The sequence below is a fragment of the Notechis scutatus genome, chromosome 11, assembly GCF_049901735.1.
Source record: "Notechis scutatus isolate UNSWTSFEM ecotype Mainland chromosome 11, rNotScu1.2, whole genome shotgun sequence".
NCBI lineage: Eukaryota > Metazoa > Chordata > Lepidosauria > Squamata > Elapidae > Notechis > Notechis scutatus.
This window is the reverse complement of record NC_142019.1, coordinates 18,075,388-18,100,582: the sequence shown is the minus strand read 5'-3', so window position 1 is coordinate 18,100,582 and position 25,195 is coordinate 18,075,388. Positions and strand designations below refer to the sequence as shown.

The following is a 25,195-nucleotide window of genomic DNA, read 5'->3' as shown; positions in this document are numbered from 1 at the left end:
AACAAAAGAAGAGAGGCGTTTTTTGCTGAATCTCTCGTCTGCTTTTTGTTACTTGGAGCAGTGAGCAGCTTTTGACGGCTTTCCTTCGACGGGGAAGGAAGCATCCGTCAAGGGCAGTTATGGAGCTCTTTTTCAACAGGCACAAACGCAGCATCTGCTAACAGGAGTTGGCGAGCAGGACCTCCGCTCTTTATTTATCAAAAGCTTTTTTTTTTAAAAAAAAAAAATTAACTAAAAGAAAACCGTATAGTGGGTCGGTAGGGTTTTTTTCTGTAGTCAGAGACCTTCGGCTCATACCGCTCCCATTAGCAGTCACCGTAAATTTCAGGAAAGCAAGATGCAGAGGTTGCAAAAATAGGAGGGGCAGCTAATATTTGAGAAGACAGAAGTAAAATTGGAAACAATCTGGGCAGGTTAAGACAAAAAGAGACCACAGATAATAAACGTTTACAGAAGCAAATGCAAATCTTTTACTCAGGCAACTGAAACCAAACACGGGAGTGTAAGGAGTTCCAAGCTGTCGGATCTTGGAACTGTCATCAATTATAAACTGACTTATCTGGCGGCAGCAGGATAACGGCAAACACAATCCTAGCTTAACAATAAAACTACTGCCTGCAAAGAGTGGTAGGATTCCAGAATTCCAGTCAATTTAGTATTGATGGATCCCAGCTCAGTCCTGACCAGTTATGTGTAACATGCTTTAAGGATTCAGGTAATAAATTGGTTCATAGGCTACAGTGGTCTCCAATCTTTCTGGCACCAGGGATTGGTTTTGCACAAGACCATTTTTTCACAGATGGGTGTGTGTGATTTTTCATGCAACCTAGATCTTGCCCGTGCACAGAAGCTTGCGTGGCCTGGTTGCTAACAGGTCACAGACTAGTACCAGTCTGCAGCCCTGGGGTTGGGGACCCCTTATATACCAAGGGCAGGAAGTTGAGGAACTAGAGACAAAATTGTATAAATTGTATAACTGTACAAAGACTAAATCTTGGTAAGACTGACAAGGAAAGGGACCTGGCAGCATTTTTCTGAGTGTTGAGAGAAACAGTTAAGAGCAGTTGGATGGTGCAAGTATCCAAGGCAGGTGTCAGAGATAGATTCAACTAGCAGGCTAGATAACCAACTACCTCCAAAGGTCAACAGTTGTACTTAGTGCCAGGGTTTCAATAATTCCAATTCTATGAAAAATTAGCTTCCGAAAATGGTTTAACGAAGGTTCCATTAGTGACGCTCCTAGAGGCAGAACGAAAGTGGTCTCTCATTTGGAGACTTGGCTTATTAAGTGACCTAACAGCCCTGCATTAACTTGTGAATTCTCCACACTTGGAAATGTTAGTGGAGACCGCTGAGCGAAGTCCTATGAGGACACACTTATGCACAATGTGCAACATCGCAGAAGAGAGAAGCTGTATAGGTTTATTTAGCAAATATAAATATATACCACCCAATCCTTGGTGGCTCATAAAATACATTTCAACAAGGCAATGCTAAAATTCCCAACAATCCCAAAACTAGTTAAAAGCCAACTTAACGATTATGGCTGTGCACAAAAATGCAGTTTTTCCTACCGTATTCAAAGGCATGGTGTTTCAGAAATGCCACCCAAATCATTCCTGGTGGGCTGCAGCTCAATAGAATCAGAATATGGAACATTTTCTTGGCCCCAGGATTTGGCTCACACAAAATGTGGAAGGTCTCTGGGTCAAAGCTGGTGGCCTTCCTGTCATTCGGCTCCTCTTCCCTGGGCTGTAAGCCAGGCTCCTCTCCTCTCCTTAGTGACCGTCACTGCTTGTGTCCTGGTCTTTTTTAGCCCTCTCCCTCCCAGCCTAAAACCTTCTGCCTAGCCCACATATTTGGATCCAAAGTTCAAGGCTGAAACTTGCATATATAGATCATAGCTGTTGGGATTGTCTTTCAATTTCCCTTCCCAAGAGAGAGGATAAAGAGGTCCACATTAACCAACTCTATGACAGGCTTCTGAAATTACTTCTACATTGCAAAGTTCCACAAATTTGTACAACTCCATCAGTCTGAATTTTGAACTGAATTAATTGGCAGGAATCACTGAATATTTTGGTAGGAAATTCACCTTTTCCTGGGTCATTTATTAAGAAGAGTGACCTTTCAAAGATACTGGATTAGAAGCTAGTCATCAGGGGTCTCCAAATTTGGCAACTTTAAGACTTGTGGGCTTCGACTCCCACAATTCCCCCGTCTTAAGTTGCCAAGTTTGGAGACCCCTGAGCTAGTTGATCTCAGGTTATTTCAAAAACCAACACAACTTTTTAAAACAGAGTTACAAAAACGAAGTACTGAGAGTTTTGGAAATCAGGTATGCCTGATTATTTCATTTTTTACAATCAGTTGATGGTAATCTCTTAATCTATTCCTGCTTTCTTACAGGTGCTCCCTGGCTTCCCCCATTCTGATATACAGTACTATAGATAAAAACAGTTCGGATGGCTTCCCCTGCCCGCCCTTGTGTCCTCCAGAGAAGCACAACCTCTGGCAGCCCACGCCAGCCTGCACAAGGCATTGGTTAGGCAGAAATAAGATGTAGCCTAGTTAAACCTTCCTGGGTGGCACAGGATTGGGAAGTTTGCCACAGCTCCTACATCGTATTTACAGAGGATGCGGTCCTCCAAGCTCAACATTCTGCTCTCCACTAAAATGCACTTTCCCCTTAAAACTGTCTTCTGCGAAAGAATTTCAACACAGGCAGCGGAGCACTACAACGAAGCTCTTTCTGGGTGAAGAAAAGGATCATGAATTGCACATGTTTAGATGAAGTCCACTTGAGAGCACTCAGAAAGAGTGATAAAACGCTTCTCTTTGTTGCCACAAATTTCGGTGTCATCCAGTGAATCTGCAGAACAAAAGGCAACAGTAACAAACATGAGGGGAAACTCAAAAGAAAACATTTAAGTGCCTCGAATGGGAGGCTTATTTAGGAGGGCTCTTTCACCGTTACAGGGGAATTTTATTGACATAAATACACCCACGACTCAAGATTTGGACAGTCTCCCAGCTATGAACCCAATTAAAATTATGCAAAACAAGAAAGTCAGAATCTACTCATTCTGGAAACTAACTTCCCCAAACATAAGAAGATAAGGCCGAAGGTCAAATATGGGTTCTTATTATTTTAACCAAAAGGAAAACAAAACAAGGGGATTCTTCTCATAGGCAGAAATGCAATTGTATCTAGATCTGTGGATATCATCTGTCAGAACAGAACATTAAAAACAAATGGAAAGATAGATAAGATCCATAGATAAGAAGCCAGAGAATAAACAAAGGGACACAAAAGATTGCTTGCCGCATGCCACCAAGTGATGTGTTAATAAATCCCAGAAGGAAATTTCAAAACAGGGCTTTGATTACAACAGCAGCTGTAAGAAATAAAATATAAAAGCTAATGCCGTTCTCAATTCCAGACTGCCAAGGTTCCTCACCACCGCTGGCCGGGTTGTGTTCAGCTGGAGGCGTGCTGCTAAGCTGCCATATTGTTTTCACCCTTTTCGGTCCTTGACCGCTGCTGATTTCCACTCTCCATATCTGAGGATGAGCACTGTAAAAACAAAAAAAAGATAAGAATTGATCATATTAAAGAGGTGCGTGTACTTGGACAACTCTTGCGATAAAACCTAAGGGTCTCCTACAGGTAGTCAGATCTCAAGACTATCTCTGCATATTGTACCTACAAAGGAAAGCTGAGTCTTACGCCTAACTAACCAGAGAGAGCAATGCCTTTCAGCAATTCTCTGAAATTATAGTTTGGAGCTAAAGACTCTCTTGCTTAGCCTCTGAATTCACTTGCCTGAAAGGACTAAATAGGAATTGTATGAGAATTCATTTTAATATTGTTCAGTCCTGACAGTGAAGGCTGGGAATGAGGAGCACTGTTTTGCAATGGTTCTCCTTCCCCAATGGCTGCTTCCAGCCGGCTGAGACAGTGAGGAAAGGCCAAGCGGTCAGCCACTCCATTCAGTGGGGCTCAGTCTCCTCCCCGTCACTCTTTAACACCAAGATATGAAATGACTGGGGCAGGTTATTCATTAGGACGGGGAGAGGCATCCGCAATATGCTAATAACATCTCCAAGGTAGGCTGACAGGATACAAGTAGAAATCCTTACTTGTTTCCTGGAGACTGTGAGGCCTGGATAGGGATTCTACCAAGACAAAGTAGCTGGGATTTGGATGCCAGATCAAGTCCCGCGATAGTTGCTTTGGGGGACTTTGACAAATGGAACTGGACAGTCCTTGGGGAATCCTGGGATTCCACTGGAATCCTACTTGAACAGCACATGGAAGTTGTAGCCACCAGGGCATGGGAGTAACTCAGTCTGATGCAGCAACAGTGGCGGCCTTTCCTTGATTAGCTGACTACTCACAATCCTTCACAAACGGATTGACTCTAGCACAGGGGTTTCCAGCTTTGGCCACTTTAAGACTTGTGGACTTCAACTCCCAGAATTCTCTAGACAGCGTAATTCTGGCTGAGGAACTCTGGGAGTTGAAGTCCACAAGACTTAAAGTTGCCAAGGCTGGAGACCCCTGCTCTAGTAGGTTCCAAGTGGAACTGTCTTGGAAGGCCAACTGGAAACTTCAGCCAGTGCAACGTGCAGGAGCCCAGGTAATCATGGAGACACTGTGGTTTGTCCACCCACCCCATTATAACGGGAGCTGCATTGGCAGCCTGTTAACTACTGAGTGCAATTCAGGGTGCTGGTTGTCACCTCTGAAGCCCTACGTGAGATTGCAAATGACGACTTTCCTCAAAGCCAATGCTTTAACTTACTGCCCAGCTTTGCCTGACAAGGAAGCTTCTATGCTATTTATTATTGCTTTTGTGTCAATTGATGGAGGGCCTTTAACTCCCTGAGGACTTGACTTACTTTTGGTAAAATTCCTTCACCAAACTTGTCTTGACTGGTAGCTGAAATGCATGTTTTTCATTCAGAGGGTTTTCTTTATAGTAATTGATGCAAGACCTACAAAAACAAAGACATTTTCACACCACCAATTCTTAGAAAAAAAATAGTAGAGAACTTATATAGATTACAACGTAAATCAAAATCATTGGCATCTTCAGATTTCTGTTCAATACATGCAATTGTATTTACTGTATATTTAATATATATTTATATTTAATATTATAAATAGAAATTTAAATAGATATTATGAAGAACATGCAAAAGTAGCACATGAGTGAACACAATGGAGACTCGTGACTCTAACAGCTTCTAGGAAGGAGAAGAAACTTGGACTAAACTGAATAAAAAGCAAAAGACACTAATTATACCCAAGCTGAGAACTTAACCCACAAGGTATCCCATATGAGCTAAAGAATAAGCAGATCAAAACAAGTGGGCAAAGCTAGGCCAAAAACTAAAGTTGATTTCATTTTTCATATTTAATCAAATGCAATACATAAAATCACTTCCCAGTCATATCAAATACATTTCTGTTCTGTATCGGATTAAGTTTTCACTTTAGTAAGAAATAGGGATTTACAAGTCTCAAAATATTTGTTCTGTGACAATTGAGAAGTCTTTTAAGTTTGAAAGGCTCATTTTCAATTATTGTTGTGAGCTTTAAACCCTTGCAAAAATGGATCTCACATTCAGACTTTCAATTTCAACGTGTATTCCCCACTGAATACGCCTTGGAGATGGTCTTTTAAGTAGCCCACATCAGGGAGAACTCTCTCTCTTCAAAAATAAATTGTGTTGTGGCTTTAGGGATACAATGGGAAGAATAAAGTTTCTTCCCTTGCCTCTTGATGTAATACAAAGATAGGAATTGAAAATGAAGGGAAGAATGAAATGCCACTCCTAAAGGATCAATTCAGTAATTATTAATTTATGGGTGGTTCCCCATACTGGTGAAATATTCCTTTAGCCTTCCTTCGCCCAGTGCAGAAAGAAGCATAGAAGCTGCACACTTTTTGTACAATTCTGTGAAGCAAAACCATCCCAATCATCATGTTTATTCGAGGGAACTCTCTTATTAAGAAAAAAGTTGCTGGAAGCAATTACTGTGTCAGAAAGATGAGGCTCTCATGTTCCAGTTTGATAAGGTCTAAGCAGTTGTCCACAATTTCCAACATGTGGTGTAGTTTCTGGATACGATGAACCTGTTCCTGAAGATCTACTGAAGTGGACATGAAGTAATCCTTTGAAAGAGAGAACAAGAGAACAAGCATCAGGAACTATTGACAGCAACTGTAATCTTAACCAAATGCTCACTTTCCTAAGGATTGGGTAAATAGCAATAGCACTTAGACTTATATACCGCTTTGCAGTGCTTTGCAGCTCTCTCTAAGCGGTTTAGAGTCAGCCTCTTGCCCCCAACAATCTGGGTCCTCATTTTACCCACCTTGGAAGGATGGAAGGCCGAGTCAACTTTGAGCCTGATGAGAATTGAACTGCCAAATTGTAGGCAGCTGGTTACAGCAGAAGTAGCTTGCAGTACTGCACTCTAACCACTGTGCCACAGAGGCTCCCAAACATATAACAATATGCAGACGGCCTCCGTTGCAAAAATCCAGTAAAAATCTCCCCAGTGCCCTCCACGCCAGACATCTGTGGCTATTCGACTCTCAAGTAAAGGTAGTCCTCGACGCATATAGCCATTTGTTTAGCAACTGTTCAAAGTTACAATGGTGCTGAAAAAGTGACTTACGACCAGTTTTTGCACTTTTAACCGTTGCAGTCTCCATAGCCACGTGATCAAAATCCAGGCACTCAGCAACCAGCCAGGTCCCACAGAGCAGGGGTCTCCAACCTTGGCCACTTTAAGACTTGTGGACTTCAACTCCCAGAATTCCTCAGCCAGCTTTGCTGGCTGAGGAATTCTGGGAGTTGAAGTTCTGGGAGAAGTCTTAAAGTGCGGCCAAGGTTGGAGACCCCTGCCACAGAGGCACGTGATTGTGATCTGTGCCCTTTCTCACTGGCTTCCAACAAGCAGCCAATGGAAGACCCTGGGATTTACTCAATGATCATGTGATTCACTTAATAACTGTGGCCAAAAAGGCCATAAAATCGGATGTGATTCATTTAACAACCACTCTGCTTAGCAACGGAAATTCTAATGTGGCCATAAGTCGAGGACTACGTATATGGTATTATTTGGAAAGTGAGAGCTATGACTTACCAAATGAGTCCGTATGGCAAATTCTTTGCCTGAAACACAAAACATAATTTGTATTATAATTTCATACAAAATAAATGCTACAAGCTGCAATGAAAGCCTTGATTTATTACAAAATTTGAAAACCAAAAGCTGGAGAGAATGACTTTTGCCTCCATGTTTGCATTATTGGAACCACCTGAAAAACTGAAAGAAAAACTGGAATTAGGAGACAGCTGGAGAGTTTTCCCTTTCCTAGTTCAGAGGTTGGCAGGGTAAAGGGACTGTGGGGAAGGATCCAGCAATGTTAGATATCAAATTTGTTCAGAAAGTCTCTTGTTAGTTGTAAATTAAATCAAAGTTTGATGTCTAATATATAATTTGCTCACCATTGATGTTAGTTGACAAAATACTAATATGTTTTTTAACAGAGAAAACCATAAATCATTTGGACACAACTACCCGAAATCAGGATGGTTACCCAACATACCCACAAAATAGCTGATATAGTCTCTCTTCATTTTATCCACGCCTATTTCTAGAAGCATCTGAACGGGAGAATCTCCATCAAGAGAAACGGTTTCCATCTTTCCATGGTAAGATTGCTTGATCAGTTTGCTCAGAAAGCTATTACTCTCTTGATGAATCTACAAAAAGAACCAATGTTTTACATAGACCCTCCTGCTCGTTATATACATATCCTGAAATATCTCAAAATAACCATTTAAATAAATCTAATTCCATATATTACATAAATTATGCATTTTAAGTGTGTAAAGTAAGCCTCCTGCTCCTACCATTCAACCAAAATATAGTCGCCAACCATCACTCCCAGTCTCATGTTAAGCTCAGTTGGAACCACAAAATGAGACCAGAATATTTGAGACTCCCTAATGCACAGGGCACAGATTAAATCAGAATTTAAAAAATGTGAAATATAGAGACTGAATCATGGAAAGATGGGGGATTAGAAGATGGAAAGAGGGAAGGAGTGAGTTATCCTGCCCAAGCCTCAGAAGCAAATCCCCTGAAAGATTGTCTGGGGAAATGCAAGACATAAGATTAAAAAAACTTCTACAAGCTGAAGTGTTAATCAGATGGTTGTGGCTGCCATCCTGACCTTTTAAGCACCTCCTTAGTAGATGTATCTGCTGGAAAGATCAGCAGGAAAGAAAGCACTTCTTAGTACCACACCCTAACATTATTTCTAGCAATTAAGTATATATATTTGGCCAGGTAAGACTATTTGACTGGATTGATAACTCCTTCCAAGTCACGTTTTATCTAACTATGGCTTGGGAAATAAACCTGGAGTTTCTTAACAGGAATAGACATAAGCCAGAATTAAATAAACCACATAATGTTGTGCCATGACAGGCTGCTTCTCTGGCAACCAAAGTCTAAGGGATCTGAATTCTATGAAGTGCTCAATGTAATATTATTGAGAAGATTTGAGGATGGAAGACTCATTAACCTCTATCAAGCAACCCCCAAACCAGGGAGTTCCCAATTTATATCACATTTTTCATTTTTTCAAAACAAACAAACATCCGTAGGACATGCCTTCTCTCCCCATCCCCACGTGGCTCTCCATCCCTCTCCATTTCTGAAGTGGCTAAAGCTGTCCTCTCTTCACAAACCTTTCTGAAGATAGTACAGCTCTAGCTACGTGTAGGAAACATTTGCCAGAGTGGCAGGGTCTGAAAACGAGAAAGCAAATGCAGCGAGGTACTAGGCACAAAAGGTGAAAGGTTTGCGGGTAAGACGGTGGATGGGCAAATGAAGGCTTGCTGAGGCTTTCTGGGCATAGCAGCAGCTGTAGAACTAGTGCAGTTCTGGGGGCATTTGCCATCCCTGCAAGGGGGGCGGGGAGGGGAAGAAAGAGGCAGGTTGGGGGGATTTGAAGTGCCTCTGTGGTCATAAGTGCAAGTGGCTGCCAAGTGCTTGAATTCTGATCACGTGACATGGCGGTGCTGCAATTGCTGTAACTTGGGGCACAGGTCGTAAGCCCATTTTTCAGTGCCATCCTTATTTCAGTCAAATGGACAAATGGTCATACATCAAAGAATACCTTTAACTGCATTCAGCTTAGGTTTTGATTTGGCTCTGCCTAGTTCCCTGTCCTAATCTTGCCCCTGGTTTTAGGAAGTGCAGCTCTTTGCACATCGCATCAACTCCTGGTCCGGAAAAAAAACTGGGCAGGCTGAAATGCAGGATGGCTCTCCCTGCATTCCAGGTTCGTTACTCCAACTCACCCAGGTCTGCAGTTCTCCATGCTGAAGGGCTCTTATTACCAACGAAAAACACTCCACTAGTTCCTCACGTGAAGCAACGTCTTGCGGGAGAAAAGTCAAGTATTAAATAAAGTTGTAACCTAACTCAAAGTAGACCAGGGGAATTAATAGAAATCCTTCCCTGGTCCCTTTAAAGACCGAGTATCTCATAATGTTTTGAGAGACAGAACCTAGAAACATACATACTTCTCCATATATTACACCAGAGCAGTTCAAGGAAATCAAGGTCTCCGCGCTGACTAAAAAGCGTTTTCATGGAACCAATGACTGCAGCAGTGTTATCCTGGAGATTCAGCAAGGAGAAATGAATTTCAAACTTCAAAATGAAACCAGAATTACAATGTTAGCTATTTAAATGTCACAGTTCAAAGAAACTTTACAACCATGTATTTACATTAATAAGAAAACTAGAAATAGAATTTTAAAGGTTCAAAATAACAAAGCGCATTAAAAAGCTCTGAAGATGGTGGGAAATGTAACACTCTTTTGCCATCAACCCTCCAAGAAAGGGTGACTGACACTTCTAATACAACTTCTGCCATTTCTAGTCCCCTCCCAGAGTTCAATTTAAGTTTAGAGGCGTTGAGTAACTGAATGGCCATTGAATGAAGCAGTAGCTAAACAACGACTACTTATACCAGGCTTGGAAATAGGTTTCCCCAAAAAATGTCTGTTATTTTTGCCATTCTAGTTGAGACAAAACTCATTGAAAGCTTCAATATTAAAACAGTCTTCAGTCAATCTAGAGTTCTGAGGGAATATTTTTCCACTATCTTATCAAATACCTCAGTATCATCTTCATTGTGTGACTTCAGTCCATCTACTTCATCTTTTATGTCTAAAAAGAAAAAAAAAGCTATGTACTATGGCCATCAGTTTTAATGTAATAGAACATACTTTGCTCTCATGCAACTTTGGCTGGAAGGAACATTTCCTGAACACATCAATTCATGATGACATGGCACACTTGCCTCCATGCCACATATTGGCTCATAGGTGGTGTTTTCCATTCGGGATTAATGTGTTGTGTGAATCCAGCCACTCTAATTTATTCAGCAAACCAAGTGTGCAATGCAAACTCAGCCCTTACACATATTTCAGTTAAGACTTCAAGGGAATTATTTCCAAAATGCTTAGCATTACCTTTCAAAAGTTTCTGTACTAGTTGGACAGCAGACTTTCTTCCCAGGGCATTCGGCCATTTTATTACTCCATTCTTCAAGGTCTCAGCCAAACTCTAACACCATCATCCAAAAACAAAGAAGTCTGAAGTCATGGCTCGATACAGCAGAGTGCAACACACAATAGCATACATGGCTATTTAATACAGGCTGCTGCCTCAGAAGTAGATTGATCCAATTAAGGGGGTTTGCTCTGCAGTAGGATATGTTACATATACTTATGTGCCCAGATGTACACACACACACACACACACACACACACAAGATGCTACTGAAATTACCAAGACATTTAAGTGTTATTACATTAAAAAGATTCATTTAAAAGATTCATTTATATTTAATAATTCTACCTTGACTCCATTTCAAAAGAGGACTGTTGAGTAAAACCTTGCAATCATCCTTGCTATTACTCAGCTACGTATTATTTTCTGACTGGGAAATAATAGCAATAGCTATAGCACTTACTTATATACTGCTTTATAGTGCCTTACAGCCCTCTCTAAGCGGTTTACAGAGTCAGCCTCTTTCCCCCAACAATCTGGGTCCTCATTTTACCCACCTCCAAAGGATGGAAGGCTGAGTCAACCTTGACCCTGGTGGGATTTAAAAAGCCAAATTGCAGGCAGCCGACAGTTAGCGGAAGTGGCCTGCAGTACAGCACGACGCCACCGAGGCTTCTATAATGTCGCAATACTTACCAAGAGAAACTGCAATTCTCTGTTTGGCTCATATACAGAACTCAAGAGGCTCCCAGAGGCCATCTGAAGTGTCTGAAATTTTCAAAAATAAAATGATTCATGTACGTATGTATGTATTTATGTATAATTCTTATGTATGTATGTATACTGTATAATGTATGTTTTACTACAAGATGTTTGCACACTCCCTCCTTTACCCTGTTCATAATTAAATGATTGCTAAATGAGCAGCAACATTTAGCATCTGTTATTATCACAGTATTGAAACTGTTGATTTCCTTACCAGCAGAGCAGTAGATGAGGGGGGAGGTACCTGCAGCATCTTTTTCACACCCTCCCAAGCAAAATCGGCATATATATTTCTCTCCAGTGGAATAAGAGAATCCTCCCGAGTCAAGGAATCCAGTGAAGGGGATTCAAGAAATTCATAACGGGCAAAGCCTGCCATTGTCAGCTACAACACAAGAAAGTTCACAGCTGTAGCCAGCCATTCCGAATGACGATAGCCATGAAAACATCACATTTTAGAAATGACCTTAACATCAGATTAAGACTACAATAATAAAAACTCCCTAAAAGCTGCACTGAAAACAAAGGCTTCTGCATTCAGTATAGAATGATCCAGTGCATATTAAATTCAAAATTATTGTGCTATGTAATAAAACACTATGTACTAAACTTAGAAAATTTTCAGTTAGTTCATTTTTCAAAAATGTAGTATATATTTGGTTGTGAATAAAAATAAAAATAAACGTACATCTGAAGCATGATGTCTCATTCTATGATTTTCTTTCAGTTCCTTCAAGCCAATAGAATAATTATTATCTGACACAGGACCTAGGGGAAAAACTGAATTAAATGAGGGCTTCCTAATTATCAAAACTTGATAAAAAGCTTTGATTTCATTTTTAAAATCTTCTAATATTATTCCTATCAGCAGCTAAAATATAAAGAATACTGTATCACAAATTGTAATTAGCAACTAATAACATACCTCAATTAATCTGTATGTCTGAAGCAGAGAAAAACATACAGTATATCCAAATGTAGAGATATTTCCAGAGGCTACTCTAAATAACCAATACAGTTTTAGCCCACAACTTCAAAAATAACATTTTGTCTGAATCAATTTGCTAAAACAGGTTTCATTTTTGAAGTATATACCCTAGATTCTATTTTTTTTTAAAAAATAGTGGATTTTTCCATTTTTTCTACTCATTGTTAATGGAACTTCCCACCACAGGCCAAAACTGTACCATAGCAATCCCAAAGCGCTTTTTCAAAAGGCAATTGGACTTTGTTTTTCCTTGAAGACGTTTCATTCCTCATCCAAGAAGCTTTTTCAGTCTTCTTTCTTTCCGTCTTCAAGGAAAAACACAGTCCATTTGCCTTCTGAAAAAGCACCTTTCTGACAACCATGACCTGGATGACTAAGATTCTCCCATAGACACTTACCGTTGTTGCAAGTAATAGTGTGAAGCCTGATTCCCAAAAGGTTGTTTCCACTCCTCAAAGGTTCTGCTCCAAGCCAAACAGTCTTTTTTGGGTCAGAAGGTTCACATCGAACCCAGAGCGGAGGAAGCTGCACTGCATGGTTTATTTGTAAATGTTTCATGTTTGGATTTTGAGACATTGTGTAGAAAGAAATCAACTGCCTATCAATGGTGAAAAGACATTATATCAGAATAGAAGATTATTACTTACAAAGTATTTGCTGTATTTTTTTAATATTTATTTTTTTGTATCCCAAATTGGCTAACATCAATTAAAAAAGAAAGGCAATGCTAATTCCATGTAGGTGAATGCATATTATACACACATGAACAAAAGGAATCTTATAATTGTCCCTTTGAGGAATTATAGATACAAAATTCTACTCACTCGCATATTTAAAGTTGATGCCATTTTGTAGAAACTAATATGCATTATTAAAGCTGTTCTGCTAGGCAGTAAAATTAGTTTTTGCTTTAGAAAGAATATATATTCTAAAGGATAAAGATTAAAATAATCACACAAACATGCATTACCTTGCTCTTGAAAGGGCCAGAGGAGATCCTGGTAAATTCTCTTTCAGAAAAGCCTCAGAAACTGAAGGCTCACCATTTTGACATTCTTCCAGACTGCTGGTTTCTTCATGTAATCTCTGCAAAAAAGCAGCCATGCTAGGAAATTTACTAAGTTCCAGAAAGGTGTAACGTATATAAATAGACAACTTACTTACCAACTTACCATTTTCTCTACAATAAAAAATGTCCCATTTGGGTCCCAAAGCTTTTCTAAGGGATTTGTATGGCCTTCATTGATCAAACGGACTCGTAGGTCAGTCTGGTAAAAAGAAACAAGTTGTTTCCATAGTACTTTTCTCAATCTAAATTTAAAAATAATTTGACTTACAGCACCATACACTTATACACTGAAAGGCATATTTACAGCAATTTGCATTCATGCACATCGTTTCCTTTGCAGCATAATCTTACTTCAAAGTAACTGATGTCAGAATTTCAGACCTGATTTTTCAGTAACTTTCTATGGTCTAGGATCCCCTTAGTGATGACAGAGGATAAAGACTGTGAAGAATTAAGATGCTTTCCCACCAGATTATATAACAGGTTTAATGTTGAATCATGTATAACTTTGCAATCATGCTTTATAGCAGACTCCAGAACTTATTAATAGTCCTTCCCTAGCAAAATAAAATTTATTTAAAGAAAACAGCCATAAAGCTGTATAAAAATAACACAAACCAAGCTGCAGAGAAAATAGAAAATGAATCTATTTCCTTTCATAGAATTTATTCAAATTAATTTGTATCAACAGTCCAAATTTTCAATCTGAATTATACAACATACCTATCAAGATGACTTATCATTTTTATTATTTATTATACTTATATCCTACCTTTCCCTCTGGAGTACATATATAGCATTACCTTTCCAAATTTATCCTTAAAACAAGAAGGAACATTTCTCAGATTTAAAAAATGAAAATAAACTAAACTTCATTCAGCATTATATATTTTCCCCTTCTAGAATCTATATCTAACCTTAAACTAATTTAAATCTTAACTTCACTATCTTTAACTGCACACCATTTCCTGTAAACTAATACTATGTTTAAAACACTTAATAAACATACCTCAAAAGTAGAAGGGCCAGCTGTATTATTCTGCTTTCTTTCTTCATATACTCTGAAATATAAATAGTGATTTATTTTTTTCTGAATACTGAAAACAATGCAGTTTTTTAAACAAGATTTTTGAAAATGGCTTCCTTCTGTTTTCTTACTAGGGTTGAGAGACTATTGGCCCAAGCTCACCAGCTGGCTTTGCCCATGACTTTTTCTGAGGTGTTTATAAAACTTCCCAGTCTAGCCTTCGGTGCCCTAGGATTTTGGGGAGTGTCTCATCCAAGTACTAGCCAAGATTAACCCCTTTTTAGATCTAAAAAATCAAGACAAAGATCAACTAATTTTTCATTCATTCAAACTTTTTAGGATGCATATTTGGCCTGTGTGTATATTTTGTTTAATTGGTTACACTGTGTAAATTTTTCCTTTGTTTTGCCAAAGTTTATACTGTATTACATTTTTTCACAGCTACGCTTGTAATTTGAACTTAATGAACTCTGCATGAAGAAGGCATTCCCCGAAGCGGATAAATCTAGAAGCAACCCCTCCCTCAAACCTAAGAAAATGGAAAAAATGATTTGACTAAATGCAATTAATTACACAATTAATTACAGAGTTTAATACTTAATTCTTACGGTATTATTTGTTATTTATTGTGAATATATGTGGTGTAAAAAAATTCCCCAAAACAACATGAACACCTTCCATTAAAATCCAACCAAACATATTCATAAGTTACTGGAAACTTAAACTCAGCCCCGCTCCAACCTTTCTAAATGGGAACCGAATACAGGCAGACCTACACTTCCAACCATTTGTTTAGGGTCCATTTGAAGTTACGGCACTGAAAAAAGGTGACTTATGACCTTTTTTCACACTTACGACCGTGGCAGCATCCCCATGGTCACGTGATCACCATTTACAACTTTTTGACAAGAAATGAGGAAGCCAGATTCACTTAGCAACCGTGTTACTAACTTAATGACGACTATGATCATGGTTTATCATTTATAACTTTTATGTACACTGAGAGTGTAGGAAGTTAGCACCCACTCCTCTCCTAGAAAATTGAAATATCCTAGGAAATATTAAAAAGGCAGAATATTTCCCCTAAAAAGAGTAAAGTAGAAACTCTGAGAGGCAGAAACTCACCCCCACACCTTTGTTAATGGGTGGGCCACTAAGGCCTGGGCCAGAATATTTTACATAACAAAGATCCTGGGCCAGCAAAGCGCTTGGGACTCAGGACAGTTTACAGAGTTGCCTTCCAGGGAGTGACAAGCATATAAAGCTCAACATATCAAGATAAAACCAGGGACTCAGGATCAGCCCTCTTTTTCACCTGAAGCAAAGGTGTAGGGTCTCCCGCTTGGGCGGGGGTTGGACTAGATGACCTACAAGGTCCCTTCCAACTCTGATTATCTGTTATCTGTTATCCTTTTCACTTTGGAGTTCCAAGCCATTTGGTCCTGTCCACCATTAAACCATCTTTCCAAGCAGCCTCCATGTTTCCAATGTCTTTTTCCACACTTGGAACCGAACCCAGAAGGATAATTCTTCCAACAAGAGCTTATGCACCGAAGACAAATTCCTTGTGTGTCCAATCACACCTGGCCAATAAACAATTCTATTTTATTCCATTCACTTCCATTTACAAGGCCTGCACTACTATTACTGTTACTTCTCATCTTCTCATCCTTCCTTACCACCCATCCCCTCCCACTTGTGACTGCATGACAGTAACTTTATCACTTGTATCCTTACGATTTATAGTAACTGTTTCCTAGTATGATTTGATTGCTTATTTGTACCCTATGACTATGATTAAGTGTTGGACCTGATGATTCTTGACGAATGTATTTTTTCTTTTATGTACCCTGAGAGCATTTGCACCAAGACAAATTCCTTGTGTGTCCAACCACACTTGGCCAATAAAGAATTCTATTCTATTCTATTCTATTCTATTCTATTCTATTCTATTCTATTCTATTCCTATTCCATTCCACTCCATATTTTCTATTCTATTCTATTCTATTCTATTCTATTCTATTCTATACTGTTCTGTTCTGTAACGCATTACTGTTCTGTTCTATTCTATTCTATTCTATTCTATTCCTATTCCATTCCACTCCATATTTTCTATTCTATTCTATTCTATTCTATTCTATACTGTTCTGTTCTGTTCTGTTCTGTTCTGTAAACGTACTGTTCTATTCTATTCTATTCTATTCTATTCTATACAGGTAGTCCTTGTCATATGACCACAATGGAGCCCAAACTTTTCATTGCTAACTGAGACAGTTGTTAAGTGAGTTTTGCCCCACTTGACACCCTTTCTTGCCACAGTTGTTAAGTGAATCGCCGCAATTATTACCCTAGTCACATGGCTGTTAAGTGAATCTGGCTTCCCCGTTGACTTTGCTTGTCAGAAGGTTGCAAAAGGGAATCACGTGACCTTCCCAGGCCACCGCAACGGTCATAAGTGTGAACCAGTGGCCAAAGTAGCTGAATTTTAATGACGTGAACCATGGAGACGCTGCAAGTGTGAAAAAAACGGCCATTGAGTGTGAAAAAATAAGCGTGAAAAGCAGCCGCTTTTTTCAGTGCTGTTGTAACTTTGAACGGTCACTAAATGAATTGTTGTAAGTCAACAACTACCTGTATTAGCACGACTGAGGGCAGGGACTTCTTTCATTGGTTTTACACTGTATATATCTTTCCTTAGTTTTGCCAGAAGTATATATTGCATTTTTTTCCCCCCACAGCCTCCACGAATTTCAGCTCATTCCAGTATTTTCATGAAGGACGGAGCCAGGGTTCAAATCTTCCCTCAGAGTTAAGCCATGAATAGCAACCCCTGTCCAGAAATGGAGTCTTCCAAACATGGCAAAATAACTAACTACATCTGGGTAATTTCAGTTTACTTGATTTTTTTTCTTAATCACTTGTATGAGGCAAAGGAGCCCCAGGAGAAACCTAAATGCAATTATTTGAACGGCTGGTTTTTATTAGCAAGAGAATAAAAATAAAACTAAATCACAATAACCGTCCTATTACTGTATTTTAGTGAGGCTCATTCCTGGCGTTTCACTTTTTCCCCTCTATTTTTATAAGCATCCCTTAAACTGGAGCTCCGTTCGAGCCCACCTCGCTGGGTTGTTATGAGGATTCAAGCAGAGAGCTAACCCCCCCCTTTTTTTTTAAACAGTTCCAAGATTAGAGGAGGAGGAGGACGGGCCCACTTACTGCAGGAGGAAGCCATGGAAGCGGAGGATCTCCTCCTGCCGCCGCCGGGAAGCCATCCGAGCGCCGCCGCCTCAGAGACGGTCAGCCAACCGGGAGCCGCGCGCACGCGCAGTCGCTTCCCGTAGCTCGAACTTGCGCGCCAGAACTACTTCCCATCATCTCCCGTGGACCCCCCTGAGGAATCCTTCCGCCGTAAGAGAGACGCCTGCCGGATCCTTCCTCTTCCCCCGAGAAAATAATCCCGGCATCTCCTGAGGAGACTTTAAACGGAGAATACGGCTGGAAACTTATTTTTTTTCCTCCCTTCATCTTCGTCAGACGAGGACCTCAGAACGGAAAGGGAAGGAGATGCGGGCGATCTGCCGGCTGAGGGGAGCTTATTCGGCTCGTCAGGGGCGGGGCCGTGCGCGCGCAAGCGGCAAAAGCCTAAGAGCTGCGAGGCGGCCTTCCTTTTCCGGTCGGGGCTGAGGCGGAGAAGGGCGCCGCGCGAGGGGCTCCTCAGCGGTCTTGAAGGCGCCCATCATGGTGAGGAGGGAAGCGGGCCGGGCGGGGCGGGGTGGGGTGGGATAAGCCGCGCGAGACGGCCGGAACGCCTCGGCTGACAAGCGGGGGAACGAAAGGGGCGCCTCCAGGGGAACGCGGGGAGAGAGAGAGGAGGCCGGGCAGGCTTGGAGGCCGGCCGGGCAGGCCGCCATCTTGGAGGAGTCGCTGCCGCGTGGAGGCCGCGCGAGCCAAGGAGGGAGGCCCGGCCCTCGCCTCTCAAGGGAGCCCCTCTCCCCCGCTTTTAGGCCGGAGGGGGAGGGACGGTTGCCCTCCCGCGCGGGGCGCCACGGACAGTTAATCCGCGATCCTTCTATCAGCAGCAACAATAATGGATGCGTGGATTCCTGGCCGCATTAAAGCACGACTCTTGCTGCAACCTCGTGCTGGGTAGTCCCTGTAACCTGGACAGAATAAATATATGAAGTCTTAGACATTGGTTGTCAAGAGCTGAAATTCACATTGGGGCTTCTGGAAGCAAGTCAGCAGGTCGGGGTGTTAAAGGCCTTTCAGCTGCTTCAAGGAGCATGGGCTGAAGTGTTAGATGATACACACAACACGAACCCCCCCACCCATCCCTATGGAATCTCCGTATCGAGTTATCTCCCAGATCTAGCATGAAGGCCAAAAATTAGCCACTTGCCTTCATTCCAGTGTTTTGTAGTTGCAGGTTGAGTGCAGGTTTGTGGCACCTAGTGTGACTACGTAAGTATTGCTGTGATCTAGGGTAGGGGTCTCCAACCTTGGTGACTTTAAGCCTGGTGGACTTCAACTCCCAGAATTCCCCAGCCAGCAAAGCTGGCTGGGGAATTCTGGGAGTTGAAGTCCACCAGGCTTAAAGTCACCAAGGTTGGAGACCCCTGATCTAGGGGTCTCCAACCTTAGCAGCTAAAATTTGAGGAATTCTGGGCGTTGAAGTCCCCAAGTCTTAAAAGTTGCCACGGTTGGAAACCCCTGATCTAAACTATTACTGTGGTCCAATAATAATAATAATAATAATAATAATAATAATAATAAAGTACATAGATCATTCTGACCCCATTGTGAGATGTAAGAACCGAATTATTCAATACTCAACACAGAAACAGGTCTGGTTCACCATTCAAAGGTTTATTAAAGAAAACAAGTGTTTGCAAACGGGCCTTCAAGTCCCTTCCAAAGTGGATTGGGTACAAGAAGAGCAAGCTTCCATATTCAAACAATACATTTGGTACCCCTGCACAGAACACGCCATGCCTAAGAGGCCCTCCCCACACACCCCTTATTCTCTATATTCTAAAATGAGATTAACTATAAGCTTGAGGGTCAGCACGACCTTGTTTTCTGTGTTTCAGTGTCTTGTTTTACTGCTGGGCTTTACCTTGGGAGGATGTCCCTTAGAACAATGTATCATGAACTTGTACCGAACACGTTTTAGGTTTTAGGGTGGGGGGTTTTATATAGAAAAAGAACAAGAGGAAGCTAACAGAAAAGCATCAAAAAGAGCAAAGAAGAATCTTCTAGTCTAACTACATAAAAATTCCATTATAAAAGAGTAACAATTCTTTTCTCTCACTGTTTAAAATCTTAATAGTAATAATAGCAACATTATTCCTGGGAATGATTGTAAGTGGCTGGAATTCACATAGGGGCTTTATGAAGCAAAGCAAATTACAAGCTCTGCAGGGCTTGCTGAAGGGTTGGGGTGGGTGACAGAAATGAAGTTCAACACAACGGTTCTTCCATTATTCTTGCCTTTCAACTGCTCAGTGTTAAATGATATCCTCTCTTCCCCCCAACCAAGTGTTGAGGTAAATCAAATTTCCATGCTGAGAGGCAGTATAATTCACATTTAACATTAAAGTGGAAATGCACTGCTGCAGCATGCAGAGTATAGGCGTGCATTGAGCACGTGTATTGCTGTGATGTTGTAATTTGCGTCCTATCTGGTATTCAGGGACGGTTGCCTGCCGTCCATAAACTGTTGCCATTGAACTGACGACTCTTCCAAACTGAGCAATAGTTCTATGTTAGTGAGCATCAGCAGCAGAATGAGTTGAATTGCAAGTCTAATGCTCCTTTTCCCCCTCCAGGCTTGTACTCGGCCATTAGTATCGGTTTACTCCGAAAAGGGAGAGGTTTCAGGTAAAAATGTCACCATGCCTGCTGTATTCAAGGCTCCGATTCGCCCGGACATTGTGAATTTTGTTCACACTAATTTGAGGAAGAACAGCAGGCAGCCCTATGCCGTCAGTGAACTTGCAGGTACGTTGCAGAAGAGGTGTGTTTTGCAAACTTTGAAAGATGGACATTCAGTGCTTTTCAATATTAAAATTGATAGTAGTTATCACATCCAAAGCAGTGGTGATGATACTTGATTTGCAATATGCAGTAATCCACTATGAAACATAATGCTTCCTTTAGATGTTACACAAAAAAAACCCCAAACGTTATAGGTGTTTTGACTTAGTTTGGGTTTTTAAGATCATCCAAAGAGTCATTGTGTTTGAAAATGAGATTCTGCAACAAAGCATTTTAGTACGCACAGATTGGTGAAATTTTACTCTTGGTCTGAATTTCCCATATCTCAGTGCCACTGTAATCATATTATCTTTAGATAATACACAACTTGCAAAAAATCAAATATAACCACTTTCAGAAAATAACATTTAGAATGGCTTATTATGGATTCATTAGGAAACATGTTTGCTTCCAGAGGCTTGTTGGAAAAAGTTTGCTTTTAATATTACTAAATGTTCTGATGTTGGTGCTTAATTTTTAGGGAGATTATCTAAAATCTATAATCAGTGTGGTGAATATATATATTATAATTACATACATACACGCTATATATATAGATTGTCCGAACACAATACACAAGCCTGAGGATGGCAGATGAGATTCTGCCGAAATGTCGCTACAACTTTAAAAACACAACTATAATGATGTGGGAAAATACCCGAACATATAAAAATAATTTATTTTTCCCCTTTTCCCTAGGGCACCAGACCAGCGCTGAATCCTGGGGTACTGGAAGGGCAGTTGCTCGTATTCCAAGGGTTCGTGGGGGTGGAACTCATCGATCTGGCCAGGGTGCTTTTGGCAATGTATCCTTCATTAGACAAATTATTTGATAATACGTAGCAACTATGTAAGGTAAATGGCATTTGAACTTCTGTGTTATGATTTAAAATACGTTGTATTTGATGGGCAATTCATTTAAAGCCCTTTTGTAGCATAGGAAACCTAACACCAATTGCTTGCCTTGTTTTGGTTAGAAGAAAAGAGGCCCCTTGCTTGCGGTGATGTTGTAATTTGCGCCTTACTCTGTATTCAGTGACAGTTGCCTGCTGTCATCAGCTGGTACAGGTGATTGATGATCCTTTAACTCTGAGCAAGGTGGAAGAGGGGCTTCCTGCAATAAAAAGCTAGTTCCATCCTTGACGCCTGATGCATAGATGTGTCGTGGAGGTCGCATGTTCGCCCCAACCAAAACTTGGCGACGCTGGCATCGCAGAGTGAACATCACTCAGAAGCGCTATGCCATCTGCTCTGCTCTGGCAGCTTCTGCCCTTCCAGCTCTAGTCATGTCCAAAGGCAAGTGTCTTTCTGCGATGGCATTGGGTATACAGGGCAAATGTAACTGAACTGAGTCTATAAAATAACATCTGGGAAAAAGGTATCAAATACTACCGTACTTGTATAAATGTCCTTGTAATCACAACTTCACAATAGATAAATCCATAAAACTTAATACTGCAACACACTAATGATATGCCACAATTCTAAAAAAAACAGTAATTTTAAAGTAAACACAACAGATACAAACTCCAGTATAATAACACTACAAAAAAAGGCCTCAGAAGCCTTAATTGAGTTGTATAGGGGTAGGTGCCAAATGAACCTTTAGGGAGAAGTTAATTCGGCAAGGCTGTGAGCACCATAAAGATATAGCTTGCTTTTATTCCTTTCCATTAGGATAGGGGTGGGAGTGATAGGAAGTATGCTCAACCAGGATGAGAGCATTCAACAAACTAGTCATCCTGGAGACAACTTAGATCACTCCATTAAGTCTTTAGATGTACCCAGAAATGAATTGAAAGCTGATGGAATGCCTTCAGTGCAAGTGTTGTATGATTGTAATGACCACTGCCTGCCACCATATAGGCCCTTTGTTTTGTGTCACATTTTCTGAAGAAATTCAGTGGGTATCTCTTGAATACTGTGTGTACAGAAAAGTCAGGGTGGTAGTATTTGGGCTTCGCTTGTCGACTAAACTTTCAATGACACTTTTGCTATCTTTATGTCAGGTCACCGCATTGAAGAGATTCCAGAACTTCCTCTGGTCGTTGAAGACAAAGTTGAAGGCTACAAAAAAACCAAGGAAGCTGTTCTCCTACTTAAGAAGCTGAAAGCTTGGAATGATATCAAAAAGGTGGGTTGGATCTTCAATTAAAGCAGAAGAGTGGCTGAGTGATGGACAGGCCAGTTGTTTTATTTAGTTTGAAAAATCTCTGCTAACTTTATTACTAGAATTGACTAACTTCAAAGAGCTTAGCATTTGGTACAAATATATATGATTACTGCAAAGAGAGATACCAAAAAGTACTGAGCATACATAATAATTACTGTTGCCTTTGCATATGATGAATTTTTCACTGGTCCGTGTTTCAGATAAACGTTGACGATAGTGAAATTCTGAATTGCTGGGTACCAGATCTGTTTGTCCTGTAATGGTGAATTTGGATTTTTACACACCTGTTTCTGTCCAGGTCTATGCCTCTCAGCGCATGCGGGCAGGCAAAGGTAAAATGAGGAACCGCCGTCGCATCCAGCGCAGGGGACCTTGCATCATTTATAACGAAGACAATGGTGTCATAAAAGCATTCAGGAATATCCCAGGTACTCCTTTCCGTTACTTTCGAGGATTCACAACAAGGTTGTTGGCTGGAGGACGGCCCTGAATGATGATATTCCACTTCATTGGTCCGTGTTTCTGAAAACACATGATTTGGTGGAAGTTCTGACTTAAGTATCAGCTGGTGGATTTCATTTGAGACACATTTACTTTCTAAACTTCATGGATTGAGTTTAAGACAATAACTTTCTCCTTGTGGGTATCTTTTACATGAAAGGCCACCTGGCATTCTCTCCCCTAATAGGAATCACTCTTCTCAATGTGAACAAGCTGAACCTTTTGAGACTCGCTCCTGGTGGCCACGTTGGACGTTTCTGCATCTGGACCGAAAGTGCTTTCCGCAAGCTGGATGACTTATACGGCACTTGGCGCAAGCCTGCCACCCTGAAAAGCAGCTACAAGTGAGTCTGCCTTCGCTTCCTTTTCAGCTTTGCAAACTGGAGCGTTGAAAGCCCTAAACCAGGCATGTCCAACTCAAAGGGCTTTTGAGTGGGGATGACTTCAGTCACCTTGTTCACCTTTGCTGTTCCTTTCATGGTGCTGAGGTCATTGTGTTGAAGGGAATTGAGCAGTATCTTTTTTTTGCATCTGGGGATCAGAAATGACATTTGGCTTGTAGGCCTACGTACCAGTGCACGAACAGATTCTTGCCAATACTGATAGAAGAAGTTGACCCTGGAGATCTCTCCAACATACAGGTCATGGGGATATAGCAGTAGCACTTAGATTTGTATACCGCTTCATAGTGCTTTTTACAGCATTCTCTAAACGGCTTGCAAAGTGAGCATTTTGCTCCCAACAATCAGGGTCTTCATTTTACCTCCATCCAAAGGATGGAAAGCTGAGTTGACTTTCTGTCAAATTTCTGGCACTGGGCAGACTCGGCCTCCAATACTGCATTCTAACCGCTGGGCCACCATGGCTCTTTTAGTAATTCATAATATATAGAAATATAGTGGGAGCTGTGCAGTGCTTGAACTTTGAAGAGGACAGGGGCTTTCTTAGTGTAATTGGCAACTCTGTAAAGTAGTTGAGAGGTGTTGCATAGATATACCTGCAGGCCTTCATATCTGAAGTGCCAGAGCCATTCTCTGGATAACCACATTTGGATGGGTTTGCACTATAATAGTTCTCAGTCCGGGTTTTTTTTTTTTTTTAAATGCTTGTTCCACTCCTGTTTTTAATATGAAATAGTAATCATGTTAAAAATACCTTCCAACATAGATTCTGCCTTGAAAAATAATTAACACAATTGTACCTTTGTTCTCATCTGTCTTTCTGTGCAGTCTGCCAATGCACAAGATGACCAATACTGACCTTGGAAGGATCCTCAAAAGCCAGGAGATCCAGAAGGCCCTACGTCCACCCAGGTACGTATCCGAACCATAAGTTTCTGATGTCCTCTGGAGGCAAAAGTGTGTTTGTGTTCCCATGAAGATGGGAGTTGTGTTGTACTACTTTTCTGCATGTTACCTCTTCTCCCCAGTATTGGTCCCTTCATGCGCACCGAGTGGTCCACCAAAGTTGTGTTCACAGTTCTGTGTCCCCATCTGTTTGTTCTGCAGGAAGAAGATTCGCCGTAGAGTCCTTAAGAAGAATCCACTGAAGAATTTGAGAATCATGGTTAAACTGAACCCATATGCCAAAACTATGAGGCGTAACACCATTCTGCGCCATGCTAAAAATGTGAGTGGCTTGACGTTTCTGAAATGTTATTCTGGAATACCTGTTTTTAAAGGAATAGAAATGACTGTGAACCGTTTTCTGTTTTTTTTGATAGCACAAACTCAGAGAAGAGAAGGCAGCGAAAGGGAAAGCGAAGATCCAAGTGGCAGGTGCTGAAAAGAGTGAAAGTTCAGCATAAAGAGTTTCTGCACTTTTATGATTCAATGCTTAAAAGATCTCAATTTACTCATAATAAAAAATATATATCCAAAGTGGTGTCATCATTTCATCTTTTATTTGCGCAGAGTAGCATAACTCGGTAGAATGCAAGATAATTGGAAATACGGTAGGGCAGCATGACTGAGCTAAAGGATGCTCTTTGCATGAACATATTCACCCAAGGGACC

At 40.9% G+C, this 25,195-nt stretch overlaps 3 protein-coding genes and 3 non-coding genes across 8 annotated transcripts in view; 4 read left to right on the top strand and 2 right to left on the bottom strand.

The window, feature by feature from the left end:
• MAP2K1 (mitogen-activated protein kinase kinase 1) overlaps positions 1 to 25,195 on the bottom strand; it is a 292,757-nt gene that overhangs the window by 214,424 nt on the left and 53,138 nt on the right. The gene's annotated exons all lie outside the window — the stretch shown is intronic.
• Positions 1,411 to 18,057, bottom strand: ZWILCH (zwilch kinetochore protein). 3 transcript variants are annotated; one of them, XM_087972947.1, is made up of 18 exons: positions 17,687 to 18,057; positions 14,450 to 14,501; positions 13,544 to 13,682; positions 13,342 to 13,457; positions 12,774 to 12,969; positions 12,072 to 12,152; positions 11,598 to 11,768; positions 11,315 to 11,386; positions 10,579 to 10,672; positions 10,221 to 10,273; positions 9,622 to 9,718; positions 9,397 to 9,476; positions 7,632 to 7,788; positions 7,166 to 7,194; positions 6,049 to 6,185; positions 4,906 to 5,001; positions 3,462 to 3,577; positions 1,411 to 2,872 (listed from the first exon to the last, which is right to left on the bottom strand). In XM_087972947.1, the coding sequence occupies exons 1-18, from the start codon at positions 17,700 to 17,702 to the stop codon at positions 2,787 to 2,789; spliced, it is 1,788 nt and encodes a 595-aa protein (XP_087829073.1). In that variant the 5' UTR covers positions 17,703 to 18,057; the 3' UTR covers positions 1,411 to 2,786. The 3 variants fall into 3 exon arrangements, with proteins under 3 accessions (XP_087829073.1, XP_087829074.1, XP_087829075.1); XM_087972948.1 differs by having other exon boundaries at positions 13,544 to 13,639; XM_087972949.1 differs by lacking the exons at positions 14,450 to 14,501; positions 17,687 to 18,057 and adding an exon at positions 14,213 to 14,240 and having other exon boundaries at positions 13,544 to 13,639.
• On the top strand, positions 18,136 to 25,060 carry RPL4 (ribosomal protein L4). Its single transcript, XM_026673125.2, has 10 exons — positions 18,136 to 18,211; positions 20,299 to 20,470; positions 21,206 to 21,312; positions 21,664 to 21,802; positions 22,516 to 22,640; positions 22,978 to 23,107; positions 23,368 to 23,524; positions 24,410 to 24,493; positions 24,689 to 24,809; positions 24,904 to 25,060. The coding sequence occupies exons 1-10, from the start codon at positions 18,209 to 18,211 to the stop codon at positions 24,985 to 24,987; spliced, it is 1,122 nt and encodes a 373-aa protein (XP_026528910.1). The 5' UTR covers positions 18,136 to 18,208; the 3' UTR covers positions 24,988 to 25,060.
• Positions 20,124 to 20,224, top strand: LOC113415625 (small nucleolar RNA SNORD16). Its single transcript, XR_003371341.1, has one exon. It is a non-coding gene; the product is annotated as a small nucleolar RNA SNORD16 (small nucleolar RNA).
• On the top strand, positions 21,504 to 21,602 carry LOC113415624 (small nucleolar RNA SNORD16). Its single transcript, XR_003371340.2, has one exon. It is a non-coding gene; the product is annotated as a small nucleolar RNA SNORD16 (small nucleolar RNA).
• LOC113415623 (small nucleolar RNA SNORD18) lies at positions 23,165 to 23,236 on the top strand. Its single transcript, XR_003371339.1, has one exon. It is a non-coding gene; the product is annotated as a small nucleolar RNA SNORD18 (small nucleolar RNA).